The 20,081-nt window shown below is 60.5% G+C and overlaps 2 protein-coding genes across 5 annotated transcripts in view; one reads left to right on the forward strand and one right to left on the reverse strand.

The window, feature by feature from the left end:
- The window catches only part of ADAM8 (ADAM metallopeptidase domain 8), a 58,593-nt gene extending 40,082 nt beyond the window's left edge, over nt 1-18,511 (forward strand). The window contains exons 14-26 of one of the 3 annotated variants that reach the window (XR_016350140.1): nt 36-231; nt 843-930; nt 4,035-4,218; nt 4,379-4,456; nt 5,727-5,811; nt 6,464-6,578; nt 7,630-7,816; nt 8,889-8,951; nt 12,549-12,617; nt 13,250-13,300; nt 13,856-13,966; nt 14,107-17,144; nt 17,185-18,511. Coding sequence is in view for 2 of the 3 variants with exons in the window: in XM_075934688.2 (XP_075790803.2) it covers nt 36-231; nt 843-930; nt 4,035-4,218; nt 4,379-4,456; nt 5,727-5,811; nt 6,464-6,578; nt 7,630-7,816; nt 8,889-8,951; nt 12,549-12,617; nt 13,250-13,300; nt 13,856-13,966; nt 14,107-14,157 (1,278 nt within the window). In the remaining variant the exon portion in view is untranslated. Of the gene's footprint in view, nt 1-35; nt 232-842; nt 931-4,034; nt 4,219-4,378; nt 4,457-5,726; nt 5,812-6,463; nt 6,579-7,629; nt 7,817-8,888; nt 8,952-12,548; nt 12,618-13,249; nt 13,301-13,855; nt 13,967-14,106 lie in introns of all 3 variants that reach the window. The other 2 variants (XM_075934688.2, XM_089780042.1) reach the window with 2 other exon arrangements.
- A 653-nt stretch (nt 18,512-19,164) lies between these two features.
- Nucleotides 19,165-20,081, reverse strand: part of ERLIN1 (ER lipid raft associated 1) — a 34,029-nt gene continuing 33,112 nt past the window's right edge. For both annotated transcript variants that reach the window (XM_006126356.4, XM_006126355.4), the window contains 2 exons: nt 19,878-19,957; nt 19,165-19,628 (listed from right to left, as the gene is read on the reverse strand). In XM_006126356.4, coding sequence (XP_006126418.2) covers nt 19,410-19,628; nt 19,878-19,957 — 299 coding nt within the window. In that variant the 3' untranslated portion in view covers nt 19,165-19,409. The remainder of the gene's footprint in view (nt 19,629-19,877; nt 19,958-20,081) is intronic.

Consider the following 20,081-nt stretch of genomic DNA (forward strand, 5'->3'; position numbering starts at 1 on the left):
CCCCTTCCTTGGGGCCTGTGCTTGTGTTTGCCCAGGTGAAGGCTGCTGGCGCCTTGTGCCGTGCCAGTAAGAACAGCTGCGATCTGCCTGAGCACTGCACCGGCCTTTCCGCGGAGTGCCCGGAGGACGTCTTCCAGGAGAACGGGGTGCCGTGCCAGTTTGGGACTGGCTACTGCTACAACGGGGTGTGCCCCTCGCACAGCGAGCACTGCCGCACCCTCTGGGGCGCAGGTAACGGGGCTCTCAGCACCCACGCCGGGCTCACCGGGAGAGCGAAGGCCAGGCTGTTGGCAGCCACGGCTGAGCCTGCAGCACGTAGACTGAGAGCCCGTGTCTCAGACCCGCGGTGTGCCTGGCACCTGGCAGGGAGGCTGCTGTAACCCAGCGAAGCCAGGGCAGGGGCAGGCACTCTGAACTGCAGGATAGGAGCTTAGGGGGCCACGCCGACAAGCTTGGCCTTGGCCGCTCTGTGACTCTGTTTCCCCACCTCCCTGTGTGCAGGGCAGGCGGGACGGGCGAAGCTAAATCAACCACTCTGGGCACCAAATTGGGGGGCTTTGAGGTACCTTAAGTCGGGCCCCTGATATCTGAGGCTGCTCCTGAAAATATTGGCCTTAATGTTTACGCAGCGCTTTGGGATCTTGGCTGGCAGGCGCCAGGATGGGCATTGTTTTATCATCAGTTCCTGACAGGAGGGGTGATGAGGGCTAGGAGATGCCGGAGGGGAGGGGGGTGCCTGGCCTGGGGGAAAGGCGGGCAGAGGCGACCGCGTGCCGCTCGCACAGGCACCGGTTAGCGCGCCTTGGGGAAACACCAACGTCCGCTCTTCTGTGTCCCCACAGAGGCACAGGTGGCCCCTGATATCTGCTTTGAGTACAATAGCCGCCAGAAGTGCCTGACAGAGAACGGGAAAAGGCCCTGCAGCCCAAAGTAAGGAACTGCAGCACCCAGTGCTGGGTGTGTGTAAGCGCGCCCGGTACCGTGTGTGTGAGCGCGCCCAGTGCCGTGTGTGTGTGTGTGTGTGTGTGTGTGTGTGTGTGTGTGTGTGTGTGTGTGTGTGTGTGTGAGAGTGAGCACCCAGTGCCGTGTGTGTGTGTGTGTGTGTGTGTGTGTGTGTGTGTGTGTGGTAGTGCAGTGAGCTGGGCCCAAGGGGGAGGGAGCTGTGGGGTGGAGGCAGAGCCATTGTGAGCTGCTCCAATGGGAAGGGAGCTCATGGGGCTGAGAGAGTCGTGAGCTGGTCCGCAGGGAGGACATGGCCACAGGGAAGAGGTGGTGCTTCCACGCTGGAGGTCCAGGCCATTGTGAGGGGCCCCTGCTGCAGCCCCTCCCTTTCAGTGACACGGGCACTTTTCAAAATATCAAACCACGTCTTTCTCTAGGAGGTTTCACCAGGTTCACCCCCCCCTCGCTATGCAAATAGCCTCGGCAGCACAGTCACCGTGACAGCGGGGCGTCCAGAAACACTGTGCGGTAATGTGAGTGGTGGCTCTCTGCGTGTAACAGGGGTTCCCATCTTACACAGCGAGCGCCTCCCCACTGTCCAAGCCGCATCATTTCCAGCCGTTCTCTTCAGTTCAGTGAGGGGTCGGATCGCACATACGTGGCAGACCAGGCTTGTCTATCAAACGTTCATGAAAAACCATAAAAACAACTGGGCAGGTGCGCTGGTTCTTTCGCAGGGGACGGTCCTTTGTCTGGATAGTGATTATATAACCGGCAGGCTCGTTTTTCCATAACAAACTTTCATATTGTTTGAACCACTCCGGGATTCCGCTGTTTTTCGTTTTGCCAGGGAGGCTGTCAGCCCAGCTGCTAATCGCAGATGAGAGATTAGTTCTTCATTTCCTTTTGTGTGATGATTTCCATTAGGAAGCTTCAGGGGCGTTACCCATTTGCGATATCTGGTTACCAGCCTCCTCCTAGTTCTATGAACGATGGAACATGTCCACGCTAAATTCTTGCTCTGCGTCAAACGGTAACAAGAGAAATGGATCTCTCTTGGATCTGGCGTTATGGATGATTCCAAGGAGTCTTGTTTAACGTTCTCTGTCTTTAGGCAACCCCGTTTGATGAGAGATTATTTAAACCAAGGGCGTGGACTGCAGCCGGCTAGCTAGTATTTCTGCTAACATCTGTGCCATGAGTCAGCAGCGAGATGAGCCTGTAAGAGCTGCGTCTGCCAGAGTCTTTTCCACCTTGAGGATAGGACAGCAGTAGCTTCTAAGAGAGAGGGTGCCTATGTGTATTCCCTGCGTGGGTATGCATACGCCCCTGAGTATGGACCCTCTTCCAGGCTGTGTCCATTGGCCTACACGTGCTGTACTAACTAGCAGCGCCCCTACAAGCACATGTCTAGGAACAGAGCCTCCACCGCTGAAGATCAAAGACTCTTCGTCCGGGGCTCCCCATGAGGGTAGGAGGTTCTCTATTGGACATCAGGATAGATCCCGTTGAGGACCATCCATAAGAGACGTGCTCTCTCCCCAAGCCTGTCCAGGACAAGTGAAGCTTCACGCCTGGAACCTGAGGAACTCGCCGTGCTAAACACTTGGATGCACATTGGATGACAAAGCAATTGAAAAGAAAGATCCGCCAGTGCTGTCGGCCACCTTGCTACCAAATCGTGGGGACCGACGTTCACCGGCTCCGTCCACAAGCGCTGGGCCAGACTCAGTGTCCGTACTCCCTCGTCCGTTCGAGCACCGCCCCGCTGCCATGGACACACCGGGCCATGGGGCTGGACTGCCGGCACCCCTCAGACATCAGGGCGTGTGGAGACTTGGAGCACATGGACAATCTCTGCTTCCCTCTGGCCTGGCCCTCCTGAGGGGTGTTCTCACTCCAGAGAAGGAGTCTGTGTTGGTGTCTTGTCTCCACACCTGTCAGGAGTGGCCTAATACAACTCCACTGCTACCAGTGGCGCAGTTTTTAGAGTTGGATGAGGCGGAGATGAGCCCTTCCAGTATCTCCATGGAGACAGCCCTGACAGATACTCAAGGAGTCCTGCTTGCTGGTTTTGGTACGACTCCGTCAGGAACCACTGGTAGCAATTCCCTTGGGATCCCCTCTACCCACCCAATCCCGCGTCTCGTATTGTGAGCCTTACTGCCGGCATCTTCTCGAGGTCGTACTGCTCGCTGTGCCTGTCCGAGCACGGAGAAGAAAAGGGAGCTCCAGGCTTGCAGGTACCAACGGTTCCAACAGGCATCTCCTCATGATCCTACTCACTCCTCTCTCTCCGCCTCCACTGATGCGCCGGCTGTAGCGAAGAGTGGCCAATAGCTTCCAGATGAGGAGGTCTCCAGGACCCTCCACACTGGCTTCTGGGTACCTTGCCTCCTGATTCAGGAAGCCATCCCAGAACTGGCCGGCGTGGCAGGGCAGACTCCAACGGCGTGTGCGCCGACCCTGAAGAGAACAGAGAAGAGAAATTTCCTTCCTGCTTATGGGAGTGGAATTTTTGTTCTCCCACCCTGCTCCCAACTCCCTGGTGGTACGGGCAGCCACAGAAAGGGCTCCGTCCCACTGCCAAGGACCACCCGGCGGACAGTGGCTCTAAGCGACTGGACCTGGCAGGGAGGCAGGGCGTCTCCTCCGCATGCCTGCAGTTTTGCGTGGCGATCTGCCAGGCTCTGTAAAGGGAGTGGAGGAGACCCCGCGTTCATGAAAGGGCTGGAGATGGGTTCTGCGTTCCCTGTGGGCTTATCGCCAGAGCCCGGGAGGAAACACCGGAGATAATCTTCCTGCCAGGAGGAGAGAGGGAAGGGGAGCCCCAGCGTAGGGAAATGCAGCCCTGCTGAGCCGGGGCAGGTCTTTGGTGCGGTGTGCCACAGGATATGGTGATCTCGGTCCAGGAGCTGCTGAGCTGGGCCTGCTCACGCCCCTCACTCGCTGGGTTGCGGGTGAGCTCCCCTCTGCGATGCAGAGCTGCAAAAGGCAGAGGAGCTGGTCCACAGGGGCGCTGGCTGGGGGGAGGCTTCGGGGCCGTGCCAGACGAAGCCGAGCTGAGACCCCGCCGCTCACTCTGCCCGCAGGGACGTCAAGTGCGGCACGCTGCATTGCCTGAGCGGGAGCAGGAGCCCGGTCGGCGGGGGCGGCTTCCACTCCCTGTCGTTCGGGGGCGTGACCTGCAAAGCGGTGCTCACGGACAAGGAAGAAAGCGACATGGTGGCGAGCCTTGTGCTGGTGCCGACGGGCACCAAGTGCGGGGAGGAAATGGTGAGCGCCCCGCCCACGTCCTCGCTCGCTGGGTTGCGGGGAGCAGGGGGGGTGCCCCGGGGGCTGCTGGTGGGGAGGGAGAGGCCTGCGTTTGGAAAGCAGCCGCGGGGCAGGGTGCCAGTGCACACGGTGCTGAAAGCTTTCTGCCTTCGCCTTCCAGGTCTGCTATGCCGGGCGCTGCCAGGACCTCCTGATTTACGGTGCCAAAAACTGCTCTGCAAAGTGCAACGGCCACGGGGTAGGTTCAGGCCGGGGAAAGGACGCTCGCCCCTCCTTTGGTTTACCCAGCACCCACCAAGGGGCCAGCACGGCCACGATCCACTGGGTGTCCTCCGACTGTACAGGAGCGACTGTGCCGCAGATTGCTCCTCTGGGGAATCGGAGCGCGGACGGTGCCGTGGAGAGCTGGGAGGCGCGGGTGGAAGGTGCTAAGTGTTGTTCCTGACGGGGCTTTGCCCACGGACCCCATGTGTCTGTGACATGTGCCCCAAGCCCTGCGGGGTCTCCCCTGGCTTCTCAGCGCTTCTCCTCCCCCTGGCCACACCCCATTCTGGGTCTGACCTCAGAGCTGCCCTCCCTGTCCTGCAGCCCCACACGGCCCGCGCTTGGCCGGAGTGCAGGGCGTCGACACCCGGGTGCTGCTGCCTGCTCCCGTGATGGGCTGCCTTTCAGCCAGCGACTTGCCGTGTTCCCGAGGCGCCCGGAGGGGGGTGAAGGCAGGAGGCGGGTGGGGCCACGCCATTTAGCGATTGAAATGTTGGCGGGGAGGGCGGGCGCCTCCTGAACACCACCACCAGTCACCCGTGGCCCCCAAGGTGCATTTACTACGTCTGGCCACTCCCCTCCCTCGGGGCATGCAGCCCCAAGCCACCTGTGCCCGGGCTGTGTGGGCTCCGTGTGATCACAGGCCCCACGTCCCCACCAGAACCCCCACGGCACGTGGCTTCTGTCAGCGTGGCTGCTCCGGCTCGGGCCAGATTCCCGTGGAGCGCTGCCCTGCCATTCACCGGGCACTTTGGGCTGGGGAGCAGTTTGGCCCAGGATGGGGGGGACCGAGCTCGGCAGAACATCGTCTCCTCCAGCAGCAGGGAGCGCGGGAGGCCCGGCCCGGGTGGGCCAGCTGTGAGCTGCTCGCGGGTGCTCGGTCTGTCCCAGGCGGGGGCTGGTGCTGAGCGCGACAAAGGGGGCACAGCAGCGTGGCACCCTGTTGCACCGCAAACAGACACTGTGGGGCCGATTCCCGGGCCGGAGTCGCCCAGAGCCGGCTGCCAGCGTCAGTGTGTTCATGAGAACTCACCAGTCGTGCTCCTGAGTCCAGGGCAAATGTGCAGCAGCTGCGAGGGGCCCAGGGCCGCATGCCTGCTCGGTAAAGCCAATGTGGTGCTGAAGCCGACAGGAGGGTGACCACGGTAGAGGCCGCAGGATTGAGTCCAGGCCTTCCCTTTGCAACGCTCCGTCAGAGGAGCAGCGCTGCGGCCGGGTCCCTGACCTGCCGGATTGGATTTCAGGTCTGCAACCACAAGCGGGAGTGCCACTGTGAGCCCGGCTGGGCCGCGCCCTACTGCGAGCGGAAGCTGTCGGAGATTGTGCCAGGTACAGTGCTCACTAGGAGAACGGCCAGACGGGGTCAGACCAAAGGTCCGGCTAGCCCAGGGTCCTGTTTTCTGGCAGTGGCCAATGCCAGGTGTGCCCAGAGGGAATGAACAGCGCAAGGAATCAAGTGATCCCGCCTGTCATCCATTCCCAGCTTCTGACCAACAGAGGCTATCGACACCATCCCTACCCATCCTGGCTAACAGGCTAACCTATCCCCCATGAGTTTATTTAGCTCTTTTTTGAATCCTGTTATAGCCTTGGCCTTCACAACATCCTCTGGCAAGGAGTTCCACAGGTTAACTGTGCATTGCATGAAGAAATACGGCCTTTTGTTTAAGGGCCATGAGGGCAGGGATTGGGATGGATCTGTGGGAGGAAACAGGCAGCAGCAAGGTCCTGACTGTGATGTTTGAGAGACTGGGCAACACACTCCTTTCAGGAGCAGCTCAGATCGGCCAAAGCCCTGGAACGCCAAGGGCAGTCTGGCCCTGCCCTGCTCACCGTGGGCTGAGCTGGGTGACTGAATTCTGGGTACGTCCAGAGTTTCCTACACAAGGCAGAGAGGGACCAAACCAACCCCTGCCAAGAGTCGCCACGCCAGGGGAAGGGGAACACCACCCGCCCTGACCCTCCCTCTGGGTCTCGACAGGTGGGAGCAGTGTGATCGTGGCAGCTGTGGTGGCCATGATGGTCCTGGGAGCCGTGCTGGTCATCGGAGGCGTCGTGTTCTACAAAGGCAATGGGAGGAAATACTTCCAGAAAGGGTAAGGCGGCTCTTCCCTGCCCAGCGTCCCCTAGGACACGCGACAGCCAGACTGCGGCGGGGCGCAAGCGACGGGCGGATGAGACAGCTGGGTGGACAGACTGCAGCCCCCCCACCTGTCTCCCTTCCCCCCCCCCCACTAGCACTTCTGCTTGGCTCCCGATATCCGGGTGCTTGTCAGAGTCTGTGCTGAGAGGCAGGCGTCCCCTGCTTTCCCCTCCCCGATGGCCCGTGGGGGAGAGGAGTTCGTTCCCCCTTGGCTCCTCCACACTTGCCCATCCGCCGAGGGGGTCAGTTTGCCTCGGTGGTTTTTGTCACTGTGACCCGCCCTGACAAGCCCAGCCCGCTGCCCACAGAAGCGGCTGTCTGGCCGCAGCACGGGAGCTGCAGTTACAAGGGGTCTGAGCAGTGTCAGGCGTGGGAAGCGGTGTGCCCCGAATCCCTGAAAAACGGACCCTCCACCCACTGGCGCCAGACCCCTCCTCACCAGCCGCTCCAGGCTCTCCCTTCCTGCACCCTCTTCATCCGCTGCCTGCTCCGAGCGGCCTGCTCGGGAGGAGCCGCTTGGGCCCAAGTCCTGTCCACCCCTTGTTGGACAGCAGGAGCTTCTGATGGGCCTGGCCAGGCATCTCCCTGCTGAGCATCGTGGTCCTGTCGAACAAGGAGCTGCAAGGCCCTGGTGCTGGCAGGGCCCTGTCCCTGTCCCCTCTAGGTGGCAGGGGAATATTGAGGGCGCTGGGCGGAGAGGTGTCTGCTGCTCAGCTCGACGCCTGGGCCGGGGGGTGACGCCCCTCGCTGGAGCCTGAGGGAAGGGGCAGCAGCTTCTCTGAGGCGAGAGCCCCTCTGTGCGTCATGTCCCAGAGAGGGGAGCCGGGGCTCACTCTACGCCCCGCCCCGGGGCTGAGAAACCCCCGCCCAAAGCCCCCTGGGGAAAGCTACAGGCCCACGTGGCACGTTACTAAGGCAGCAGGGCCTGGTGAGCCCTGGGCTGTTCTGTGCCTCGCTGCCGCCGAGCCGTGGGGGCCACGTTCAGCTGTGGCCGTGTGTTTCAGGCGGATTGTGACCAACACCGCGGCGGGGCTCTCCAACCCCTTGTTTCAAGAGGGCAGCAGCCACAGCAGGAGCGTGAGGCCCGAGCTGCAGAGCTGTGACATCGGCAGCCCAAACCTGATCGCCACCACCTCAGACCTCACGAGCCCCAGGTCCGTGCCCCTGGCTCCCAGCCGGCCGCCCCCTGAGGTACGTGGGGCCGGCAGCCGAGGGAGCAGGAGGGCAGCTCTCTGGCTGGAGTGTTTTCGTGGGGGATGCTGGGCTCCTGGTGATGGCGTCCCTGCAATGCTGCTGTGGAAAGGGGAGTCGGGCGGCTGCCTGTCACCCCGACGATCACACCAGAGACACAGTTCGGAGCCTGTTGCCCTCTCCAGCGGGAGCGGGGAACAAACCCAGCCTGGTGTGAATCTGAGCATAGGGATGGGCTGAGGGAGGCAGGCCTGGCCCTAAGAGCTGCAGCTTCTCCTGGTGGTGCTTTCTGCTACTGCTGGGCAGCCGGGTGTCATCAGCGCCCCTCAGTGGAGCCAGACGCCCAGGGTCGGGACAGTCCTTGGAGTGGAGGGATGGTCCCGTAGCTTGACCCTCTTATCCCCCTGCATCCCAGGCTGTAGCTGTGCCTGGGCTTCCCCAGGACTCTCCCCGTCCCCCCGAATCCAGTTAAAACGTGGGGAATGGGGCCGTACGGGGGATCTTCCGCCACATCAGAGGAGCTGGCTGCCGGGCAGAGGCCCCATAGCACACGCTCCGTGCGGGAGCCTGGAGCTGTGTGAGCCCCACCGGGGCAGACCCAGATTTGAGGTGTGGAGGGGCAGATCCCCTCACTAACTGCCCCCAGGAGAGCCCCGTGTGTGGATCATGCTCGGCCCTAAAGGGTGGTTACCATGGCTACCCGCTGGTAGGGCTGTTCTCTTGGCTGCATTGGCCATTAGGGGCTTCAAGCCGCTGGAGCCCAGGCAGAGGAGCAGCTGGGTTCGAGGGGCCCTGCTCTGCCCTGGGCTGGCGGCTCCTCGGCCTGAGTAGCTGGGTGTGTGGGGTCGGCCCCTCCCCTTGCTCAGGGCAGGCTGGGCTGGGCCCTGGCAGGACGGGGAGGGTGTCTCCCTTCGGTGGGCATGGGTCATGGCCAGTTGGGGCAAGCCCCTCTCCATTTGGGGCATGGGAGCGGGGGATGTGCCTCCTGGGGTAGGACGCCGCTGGGTCGCTTTGGGTCCTGCTCACCTCCTCAGGGATGGGAAGCCAATAATTTCTCTGTGTCCCTTCTCAGCCTCCCGCGGTGGCCAGCAGCGCCAGTCGGAGCGCCCTAGCGCGCCCAGCCAAACCGGAGCAGGTACGTCACCGGCCTGGGCCAGCCTTCTTCCTGGGAACCGCTGTGGGTCCGTGGCCCCTGTGCTGTCCAGTGCCTGAGGCTGTCACCGCTGCCCTCTCAGCAGGAGTCTGCTGAACACCCCTCGGTGCAGCCGAGCTGAGCGCAATGAATCCAGGGGCCGGGAGTCGCCGCTGTGGGGCCCTGGGCAGACTGCACCCCGCTCCTGCCCTCCCATCTGGGGCGGAGCACGGCCTGTGCGCCACGGTGAAGGGACGCCGTGCTGGAGGGAGCCGAGTGGACATGCCTGGATTGCGGCATGGACTCTTGGAGGCTGCCCTAACCGGAGAACACGGCAGTCTGTCGAGCCGTGTCCCTGTGGGTGCTGCGCTTCGGGTGGGCTGGCAGCCTGTGGGCCTCGGAGCCGAGCTGTTCGGCGTCTCTGTGCGCCCTGCCTCAGGCCTGACTCCGAGACTCTAGAGCCGCACGAGCGACCCGCCCTCAGAGCCTCCTCAGCCGCCTCAGCCTGAGCGGGAGCTCTCATGTGATTCCCTCCCAGCGCCTCGTTCAGCTGTAGATCGCTTTAGTTTAGATTCTTTTAGCTGAGCCGTGGAGAGGCTTAGCCTTGTTCCTCACCCTCTCTGCTGGCAAGCCTCGCCTCCCTTGGACGCTGCCTTTCTTGCCAGGAGGCTGCCCGGGCAGCCATTCCGACTGAATTTTCTGCCTTGCTGAGTTACGTGTCCCTCAGAAATTTCTGCCTGGCCCTTAGATCTAGGGTGAGGAAGAACTTGGAGAGAAAGACTACGAATGACGGAGCACTCCCCTTGTACTCCTCTTCCCCGTAGCCCCAGCAAGCCCCGTAGCCTGTCTTCCAAAGGTGGCCGATGCCAGATGCGAGAGAGAAAGGACTAAACCGGGCAATAACTTAGTGATCCATTCCCTGTCATCCGCTCCCACCCTCTGGCAGTCAGAGGCTACGGGGGCTACACTCCTCACTGTGCTGGCTAATAGCCATTGTGAGGCCAATCATCCATGAATGGATCTCATTGTTTTTAAGCCCAGCTATACTTTGGCCTTCGCAGGCATCCCCTGGCGAGGAGTTCCACAGTCTGTCAGTGTGGGGTGGGAAGAAGTACTTCCTTGTGTGTGTTTTAAACCTGCTCCCTGGTCATTCCTTGTGTTACGGGAAGCGGTAAATAACACTTTCTTATTCACTTTCTTCGCATCCTGTATGAGTGTATAGAACTCTACATAGCCCACCTCACTCATCTCTTTTCTAAACTAATCTCTCGTACTGAAGCTGTTTCCTAGCTTTGTTTCCTGTCTTTTAACCGGTTATCGATCCATGGGAGGATCTTCCCTCTTATCCTAGAACAACTTACTCTGCTTAAGAGCCTTTAATGAGGGATATTGTTAAGGGCTTTCTGGCAGTCCAAGTACACTATGGCGACGTCTAAACTACGATCCTCTTGAGGAAGAGCAAAAAATGAGGAAGAACGGCTCTTGCGCAAAAGGGGGTTTTTGCGCAAAAAGGCGCCGTCCGCACAGCGCTTTTTTGCGCAAAAACCTGTTGCGCAAAAGGGAAAGGAAGAGGAAATGCAAATGAGAGTGCGACATATGCAAATGAGTGCTCCATTTGCATTTGCTCTTCCGCAAGAGGATCGTAGTCTAGACGTAGCCTATATCTACTGGATCATCCTGGTTCACGTTTGTTGTTTCCCCTCAAAATATCTAATAGATTGGGGAGACATTTCGCTTTTTAAAACGTGTGTTGACTCTGTCCCAGCAAATCGTTTTTACCTTGTGTCTGATCATTCTGCTCTTTACTGGAGTTGCAACCCGTTTGCCAGATTAGGCTTACTGGCCTGTAATTGACAGGATCGCTTCTGGAGCTTTTTAAAAAAATGGTCATTACATTAGGTCTCCTCCAGGCATCAAATGCAGAGGCTAATTTATGCGCTAGGTTACAAATAGCACATAGTAGTTCTGTCGTTTCATAGAAGTTCTTTCCGCATTCTTGTCCCCTCTGGCTCTGGGGACTTAATACTCTTTATCAATTTGTTCCAAAACCTCTTTATCAATTTGTTCCAAAACCTCCTCTGTCAACATCTCATTTTGGGACAGTACTGGATGGGCCTGGTCCCTGGATCAGCCCCCACCCAGGCGAACACCCAGCTATCGTAGAATCAATCAGAGGACTGGAAAGGACCAGGAGAGGATGGCAGGATGAAGTATTATCTAGACCGGCCCTGACGGGTCTGTCTAATCTGCTTCAAAAATCTCCAGTGTTGGAAAATCCACAACTTCCCGAGGCTGTTTATTCCAGTGCTTAACCACCCTGACAGGGAGCTTTTTCCTAATGTTCAACCGAAAGGGCCTTGGCTGCAGTTTAAGCCCGTTGTTTCTTGTCCTATCCTCAGAAGCTAAGAACGCTTTTTCTCCCTCCTCCGTGTAGCACCTTGAAAACGGCTCCCATGTCCCCTCTTCACTGTCTCTGCACTAAACAAATCCATTTCCCCCGTCTTCCCTCATAGCTCATGTTTTCTGGCTCTTTCATCATTTCCCTTGCTCTTCTTTCTTCCGTTTGTCCACATCTTTCCTGGACTGTGGCACCAAGAACCTGGACCCAGTTCTCCGCTTGAGACCCAGTCAGCACAGAGTAGAGAGTTAGGACTTGTGTCTTGCTCACAGCTCTCCTGCTCATGCATCCCAGAATGCTGTTTGCTTTTTCGCAGCAGTGTCACCCTGTTGGCTCACCTGTAGCGTGTGGTCCACCTTGACCCCTCGATCCCTTACCACGGTGATTCTTCCCAGACAGCCACTTCCCATGGTGCATGTGTGAACTGAGGGTTCCCATTTGTCCTTATGGAACGTCACCCTGTGTATTTCGGGCCACTTCTCCAGTTTCCCAGGCTAGAGATGCACTTTGCGTCTTGCCTCCAGCTCCAGGTGATTGAGCGGCTTTGGGGAACTATCTCCTGGGCCCGGTGGCAACACGATGAATGAGCCATTCCAAAGCCCAGGGAATCCCCGCCCAGGCAGGCAGCTTCCTACCGGGCAAGGCTGCATGAAGTGCAATTCAGGACACCCTTATACCCCACCTCTCCCGCTGCCTGGCTCCCGGGCCGTGACCAGCGCTAGCCAGACCCTGTCACGAGCAGCTCCCAGGGCACAGCTGCTGCCTCCGGGCACAGCACCAGGGGCCCAAAGAATTGCGGGGAGCAGGGCCCTGCAGCTGGGGCAGGAGCCCTGTGGGAGGACAGGCTGAGGCCTGGATGGGCAGGTTGTAGCCAGATGGGCCTTTGTGCCCTTGGCAGGAGCCCGCAGAGGAAGGGTTGGAGCAGGCCCGGGCTAGATGCAGCACCGGGAGCGCCATGCTGGGCTGCCCCGAGCGCATGTGACACGCTGGAAAGGTGCTTGCACGCGCTGCCCTTCCACTCCCGCCCTCGCGTGTCACGGCCACGGGCCGGCCGAGGGGCACGCCCGTCACTGCGCCCCCCCCCACACCCGGCACCGGCTGCCGTGTGCAGCGGGCCCCGGGCTGACTGGAGCCCCAGTGTTTTCACTGACCCACGACGGCGTGATCTGAGCCCGGCTTTCTGTTCTCTGCCTTTGCCTTAGGTTGGAGTGAGAGCCAGCGTGGCACCTCCCCCTCTGGTCCCTGCGAAGCCCGGAGCGGCGCCTGGCGAGGTAACGCTGCTCCTCACGCAGGGGAGGGGGACCCGAATGGCAGCGCCCCCCATGCCCACTGGAGGGTGGCGCTGGACAGCAGGTGCCTCGGGCCTGCCCAGGGTGGCACCTCCCTGCCTGAAGCCTACCTCAGCCAGGCTTCCTCCCCACCCCCCAGCGCCCTCGCCTCCTGCCAGGCCGCCTTGCAGTGCTCCAGGCTGCGATCGCCCCACCCAGGGGCCGATTGTCCCCCACTGCTCCTCCAGGGGTGGGGCTCAGGGGTGCTGTCCCCCATTCCCCAGCCCCATGGGAGCGATCCACCGGCCAGCCCTCACCCCTGCCCCGGACATGCCAGCCGTGCTGGTGGGTTGAATCTCAAACCCCCTCAGGTGCTGCCCTCGGAGTAGCTGCCCCCCGGCCAGGGTCCTGGCGAGGCCCTTGCCTGGTGCGGAAAGTGTCAGCACGGTTCAAACACCCCCCTTCACATGGCCCAGCCCAGAGCCAGGCTGTCCTGCAGCCTTGGTCTTTGCCTGCTCTCGGGCCAGGGCCCCGCCTTCACCGTGGGCGTCGCTGAGCTGTGTACCGGGGCGGGGGGCACCTGGCGGGAGCCGGTTTGGGCCTGAAGGACTGAGTCTGTTGCACCCTGTTGTTAGGTGAAGCCGAAGCCACCGACCCGGCCTCTGCCTGAGCTGAGAAGCAAGCAGGTGCGTCTCCTCCCGGGCCCTCGCGCCGCTCAGCTCCCGCTTCATGCATAGGGACTGCACGTGCACCCCCCCGCGTGCCCAAGGGGTCATGGGGGCCTCATCCTGGTGGCTGTGTGCCTGCCAGTCAACTTGGAGCTGGGTCTGGGGGAGTGACCACGGCACCGTTGCTGGGGTCAGCTGTGCTGCACCCCTGCCCCCCGCCCCCATGACTGTGGCATGGCCTGACTTCCCTGGGGCTGTGCTCTGGGTGCTGAGGGCCGCCTGGGAGTAAATACTGGATGCTCTGTGCTGTGGGGCCAGCCACCTTCCAGCTGCACTGCAGCACTTGGGCAAAACTGAGACACCTGTCTCCAGCGCTGCCCTAAGGCAGCTTACTGGGACTAAGCTGGAGGGGGGGGTGTGTTCCTCATTTCTTTTCGTTCCTGCTCCCGTATTCGGCTAGCCGCAGATCCGAGGCCAGCAGCTGCCAGGTTTTGCAGCGGCCATGGGGGCAGCTCCCGAAAGCGTTGCACCGTTTTGCACTAAAGGCACCGCTCTTTGTCTTGCTCTTGCCAGCCGAAGGCAGAGGAGCTGAGTGGCTGTAGCATGGAGGGGCCCAAAATGCCACCACCGCCCGTCCCGCCTACCAAACCGGCTGCCCTGACGGGTCAACCCAGCCAGCCCCAGGTGAGCCAGCGCTGCGTGTCTGTGATCAGATTTGCGATTGGGTTACCCAGTGGAGGGGGGCGGGTTTCGCTCAGTCAGTGCGAGTGAGGCGCTGAGCCTCCCAGGACCCACCCCTCCCATGCCGCCTCTCTGTTTTCCAGCAGGCAGCTCCCTGGAAGGTGGCCCTGAAGCCTCCCTCTTCCCGGAGATGACCCAGACTGGCGGCTGGGACAGGGATGCGTGGCTGGCTCCAGCGTTTTCTCTAGAGCGATTCTGCTTCTTGCTTCATGGTACCCGACTCGCTGAGCAGCGTCCTCCTGCCAGGCCTGGGAGTTTACATGGAAGGCTTGACTCAGCTGTGCCTTAACACTGATGCTGTGGCTGCGCCGGACAGCAGGGCCGGCCTGCAAGGGCTGCTTGCAGGGACCGGGCGGCTGGCACCAGCCCGTGTAGAGGGATGTTCTCAGGTTTTTACTAGACGTTCAAGGCCTTCCCAAAAGTACAACTGAGAGACGCTCCTCTCGCTGCAGTGACCCCCACCCCCACCCGTGCACTCACGGAGGGGCAGTTCCTAGTTCTGTGCCGTGGAGACCTTGCAAGGCCAGGTCAGGCGGATCCCCTGCACTGAAATCTCTGCCCCCTGCAGCCTCCTGGGATCACGTTGGCCGCGTCCTCCACCCGCCCCAACCCCATGGGTGAGCCAGTTCAGCAGGCAGGCTGGGACGCCCTTCCAGCCATTGCCTCTTAGGGACCAGATGGCCCCTTAGCAGATGGGATCAGAGCCTGTGTGTGCTCTGCCCATGGTGCCTGAGCCCAGCCCAGCTGTTTTGCTGGCTGACATACCCCTGCCCATCGCCTCTCCTGGGCCAGCAAAGCAACTGGGCCGAGCTGCCAGCCCCCGTTCCCTGGCTGCCTCACGTATCAGCCCCTACTCTCCCCAGAGCCAGCCTCCCACAGCACATCAGGATGAAGCGGGGCTCCTGGCTGGCGCGGACAGTTGGGCTGTTCCTTGGTTTGGGGGTGCAGTCACCGTGATCCCCAGCTCTAGGCTGTGCCAGTGCAGGAGACAATACGTATGGCCCCAGAATTCCCTGCAGTAACTTGATGCCACAGCAGCGCTTGCTGCCCTACCCCCCCAGAGCACAGCCTGTTCAGCCAGCGCTTTCAGCAGGCCTGAAGCTGGTTTGGGTGATGGGCAGCAGCCAGGGCAGCGTCTCATTTAACTTATTGTGAGGCACAAACTGCCTGAAGGGCAAGGCAGGGGCAGGGTTTTTACCATGATGTTAATTTATAACAGGCACTGGTAACAGTAAAAGCTGTAGGCCAGCTTGGCGCAGGGTGGTTCTGGCCGCTGGCTAGGGGAAGCGGGAGCAGCGGCCCAGGCTGAGGGCTTTCGGCTAAACGCTTGTTGACTGTACGTCAGAGCACTGCTGGTCTCGGGCACGGATTGCAAGGAGCCGTGTGGCAGGGCCTCCCCCCACGGAGTTACCTACCACTTGAGCGGCAGAGGGGAGTCCGCTCTCACAGCAGCTCTGCCCTCCGAGCCGCAGCTGGGCTGGGGCAGATTCTCCAGCAACCAGGGGCTGGCTTGTGATCGCCAGGAGGCCGCAGCTCCCCCTTCAGCACACAGGTAAAGCCTCTAGCCTCAGCTGGTTCGCATGGGAGGCAGGAGCCTGTGTAGCGGTTCCCTTTCCTGGAAGGTAGAAAGCACCATGACGTGCACCTGTCTACACCCAGCACCAGAGGCTGGGCCATGGGGGTATTGGATCTGTTCACGCTCTCTGTGCTGGGCTGTGTCCTCCCAGGCATTTGCACAGGCTGTGGGGAAACACGGGGGCCTGCCTCCACCTGAACTCCCTGGGGGAAATGCCATGTGGAGGACAGGCAGCCTAGGCCAAGCACGAGAACGTGGGCAAGGCAACCACCCACTACCTGGTATCAAAATAATTTTATTTTTATCCAAAAATTTAACATTCTGTATATAAATGCGAACAAAGTTTTAAAAAGATTCCACAGAAACGTGTCCAGGCCTCAGTTGACCCCGGGACAATCCAGCAGCTAGTGGAGGGAAGGTTGTTTGCGATCTCAAATGGACACTTCCCAATTCATTTTCGGAACAGGTCAGTTCCCGACTGCGAAGCCTGGGCAAGTTCACACGGCCGTGCAGAAGCGGCCCGCCCTTTGTGGCCACTTGTGTGAGAAGGAACAAGGGCTTCTGCCACAAGCAGCACGGCCTGGACGCTATTTGAGAGCAGGTGAAAGTGATCCCAGTACAGAGCTGAGAAGGTCGGTAAGGAAAACGAGAGAGGTCTGCCTAGTGCCCTCCGTACTGCTCAAGTATTGCCAAGGGCCCTGGACCAGCCTCAGGCAGCCTTAGAGAGAAGGGTAGGAAGAGCAAGAGCGCGCGAGTAGCTAACGCCTACGTTCCATGACAGACCGAGAAAATCTAAAGCCCAGACGGGCTGCGCAGGCCCTGTCTAGCCTGCAGCTCCCTCCCTGGCAGCAGCCTGAGGCCCCATATGAGCCCCGGGCTGGAGGAGAAAGCAGTGTTTTCTGTACACACCCTGAATCCAGCAGCACCTATGGCTGGAGGCAGGGTGCCCTAGAGTCCACTGAACCACCCCTCCACGCAGGAGAACACTTACAGCACGTACAGGCCTGATACAGCCAGCCTGCTAAGTGCAGGCCACATCACTGGCCCAGGCCCTGTCAGGCTTCCCCTGGACACCTCTTCCCCTCAGTGGCCACCCCCAGGGCCCACAGCAGACTCACGTGGTTAGGGTCACTGCTTGTTCAGTCACAGCGTGTAGCAGTTGCAGGTGTGGCCCCGCTCTCCTGCCACCCCAACAGAGAATGGGGCAGGCCTAGAAAGTGCTGACAGGCTATTAGCCGCTGAGTGCTTAGCAGCCTGGGGAAATGGGAGGGTAGTGGGGACAGAGCTTAAAGACCACGACGGGGCTAGTCTCCTGCTAGCAAGCAGGCTCAACCGCGGCCTGAACCAAACTGAACTCCCCTCTCAGCCCTGGGGCAGCGGGGAGGCATTCGGCCTGGGCTGAGAGGAGGGGGCTGTAGCACTGCCACACACCCCAGCCTTGGCCCGGACCTGAGCCCAAGCAGTGAAGTCAAAGTGCCTTCTTCCCCCCACACACCCGGCCTGTGCTTAGACACTACATGAAGGGGGTTGCCCTTGTGGGACAAGGTGGCTCAAGCCAGGAGTTTAGGAACTGGCCGGGGACAAGGGAGGCACAAATCCCACTAGAGGCAGGTAAGACAGGCCTCTTGCAACAGTCACTTCCACTCTGGGGAGCACTTCCCTGGCTCCCACTAACAGCCGACGGGGCAGATGCAGCGCGGGTCTGCAAAGTGCACTGTATTCCCACGGGGACAGGCCGTGCTGTGACTGACCGCCACAAGCTGCAGTGAGAAGCAAGCTCCATGCTGCCCCCCAGGGGAGCGCGGCAGCCCAGCGACTCCCGAGGGAGGAGAGAAGGGCCAGCTGCAGACACGTGGAAGAACAGAAAGGGAAGCCCCAAGCCTCAGGCCCCGTCTGCACACACTGGCAGTAAGAGAGATCAGGCCGACTGAGCGTGGCCGCAGCCGTCCCCAGACAAAGGAGGCTGGGCCAGCATTACTGGTGCTGCGGAGGAAAGGGAACAGCTTTACCTAGCTTTCAACCCCAGGCAACAGCACCCACACAAGGGCTCACACTCACTGAACCCCTGCACCCACTACACAGCTGAGTGTGGGCCAGTCCCTGCAAGGAGCCCCGTGCCCACTTGGGGGGCCATTAGCAGGCGCCACGGCATGGCCAGGTTTTAAACCTTGCACTGGGTATTTCAGAGAAGGTAAATGATTCGCATTCAGAAAACAGCATGTTCCCCAGACACCTCCCAACCCCAGCTCCTTCCCCGGGCCAGTCTCAGCCCCACACTCCCTGCACCTCTGAGCAGAGCCTGCAGGGTGGGGGGAGCAGGTAGACTCCAATTCTGGGCCATGAGGCTGCTCTTTCCCCACCCCACGCCCCTCCTCAGAGAGGAGACAGGGCCAGATGGGAGGCAAGACATGGCAGAACCAGTCCTAGGGGTCTCAGCCCTCCACACTCTCAGGGACTCCAGCACCACAGACAAGCGTGTGTGAAATCTCCCATGACCCTTGGGGAGGAGCCTACGCCAAGCACAGCTCCTGCAGGAGTCCCCCCAGCCGAGGCCAGTGGCTCAAGGGGCAGACGGCTAACCTAGCATAGTACCCCCAGCAGGATGGGCACCGTGTGCCGCTCGCAGGCCAGCCCAGCTGAGGACACTCAGGCTGCTCAAAAATGCTGACAGTTGGGTTGGGTGACGGGAGCCGTTCACACCAAGTGCCTGCTCTGCGGGGGAGTGACACCACTTCATGCCAAACCAATGGGAGCTGCTGCTGCAGAGCGCCCACCTCAGGGCAGCTTCCCAATTCTGGCTCCCTCCAGCAGGCTGGGGAAGGGGAGCGCAGCGGTGAGCTGAAGCAGAGGGGGAGCCCAGTCCCTGCTCAGAGGCAGAACAAACACTGGGCCATCCCAGCACTACCCAGGAAGCTGGGCATCAGGACAGCAGAGTCCCCCCCTGCATGTGTGTTGGGGGTGGGGGGGAGCAGAGTCCCATCTCCTGCATCTGCCCTTTGCCGGCCAGGAGGCAGCAGCCCCCCCACAGCGGCAGCTGGAGGTCTGGCAGAGGTGGGTTTCACACGCTCTGTCCTTTTGCCCTCAGAGCTGCCTGCTGCTCAGTCCACGCATGGATGGGATGGGAAGAGCACGCCATGGAACAGCCCCCTCTGCCCACTGCACGCAGGGCAGCTAAGGAGACGGGCCCAGCGCCGGCCGTGCCGCTCTCGTGCTGAGTTCAAAGCAGGCAGCATTGCTATCTACAGCAAGGGGAAGAGCTATGCGATTGGTCTACTTGCCACCAAACCGTCCTAGCAGGGCTCTAGCCTCTGGGGAGGCGTGCACAGCGAGGCATGGCCCAGGTGACAGGCGGTAGCATTTTATAAGAAATGAAGTGTCTAGATGAGCGAGAGGCCTATGAGGGAGGTTAACGAGTTGGACCAGCTTCAGCCTGTGGGCAGCAAAATGACCAGGCTTTCCACCCCACCCACCCAGTGCCCTCAAGGCCCGGAGGTCAAAGCTCCTGCCCTGCGAGTTATGCAGAACACAGGCCTTCTGAAGAACTGCATCTAGTGCAGAACCCCCCATGGCTGCTGTCCTTTAATATTCCAGTGTAGGCAGATTGGAGTACAGGCTTGTCCCTCCTTTGGAAGCACCAGCTCAAACAGAGTGAGAAAAGGCAAAGGCAGAGCCCTCCACAAATCAACCCAATTGTCACACCTGTGCGGAAGGAGGCTGCCCGTGCTGTGGCTGCCCCACAGCAGTGCCCTGCAGCACACGGCCCTTTCCTCCAGAGCTTGCTGAAGCTTTCCCCCCCCCCGCCCCCTTGCATCAGCCTGTGCTCTCTGGTTTTTTGAGGTGGCTTTCCCCGGAGAGCGCAGGATCCTCCTTGGAGAGGAGGCTGGCTTCTGACACTGTCCGCACAGCCACCTGCTTGAAGGCGCAGGAATCCGAAAACATGCTGGGGATGCTGTTACCAAAATAGAACTTGCTGTTGGCAGCGATGGCCTGGTACTTCTTCAGCTCCAGATACGCCGGCGTGAGTTTCAGCTACACAGAGCAAGAGAGCAGATCCTGTAAAACGTTCCCAAGCAGGCACCCCTGGGTCCCTCCCCACAGGTCCCCTCTCACCCCACCCAGCAGCTGGGGCTTGTGGCCAAGATTTAAATCCCTGCAGCAGAAAACTAGACGGCTATCAGCAAAAACCAAAAGATTCCCGTGTCGCTCACCATTTGGCGCCTGGCTTCCTAGGGGAGCAAAGAAACGGAGTGAATCTAAGCGCTGGGTCACGCCCCGTACCTTGTTCGAGTCAGCCATTTTCTGCGCCGTGTAATATCCTGCATCAGCTTTCGTTCTCTGTCTGGCTAGGAAAACAGTATCTAACAGCAACAGGAAGTCAAACAGAACCGAGCATTAGAACGGCAACACATTACCACAAGCCCGTGTACAGGGATCCCTGGCTAGGCATGGTAACCGCCAGGCTGCGCATCCCCACCTGGGCCT

This window comes from Pelodiscus sinensis, chromosome 8 (genome assembly GCF_052426305.1).
Source record: "Pelodiscus sinensis isolate ZL-2025 chromosome 8, ASM5242630v1, whole genome shotgun sequence".
NCBI classification, from domain to species: Eukaryota; Metazoa; Chordata; order Testudines; family Trionychidae; genus Pelodiscus; species Pelodiscus sinensis.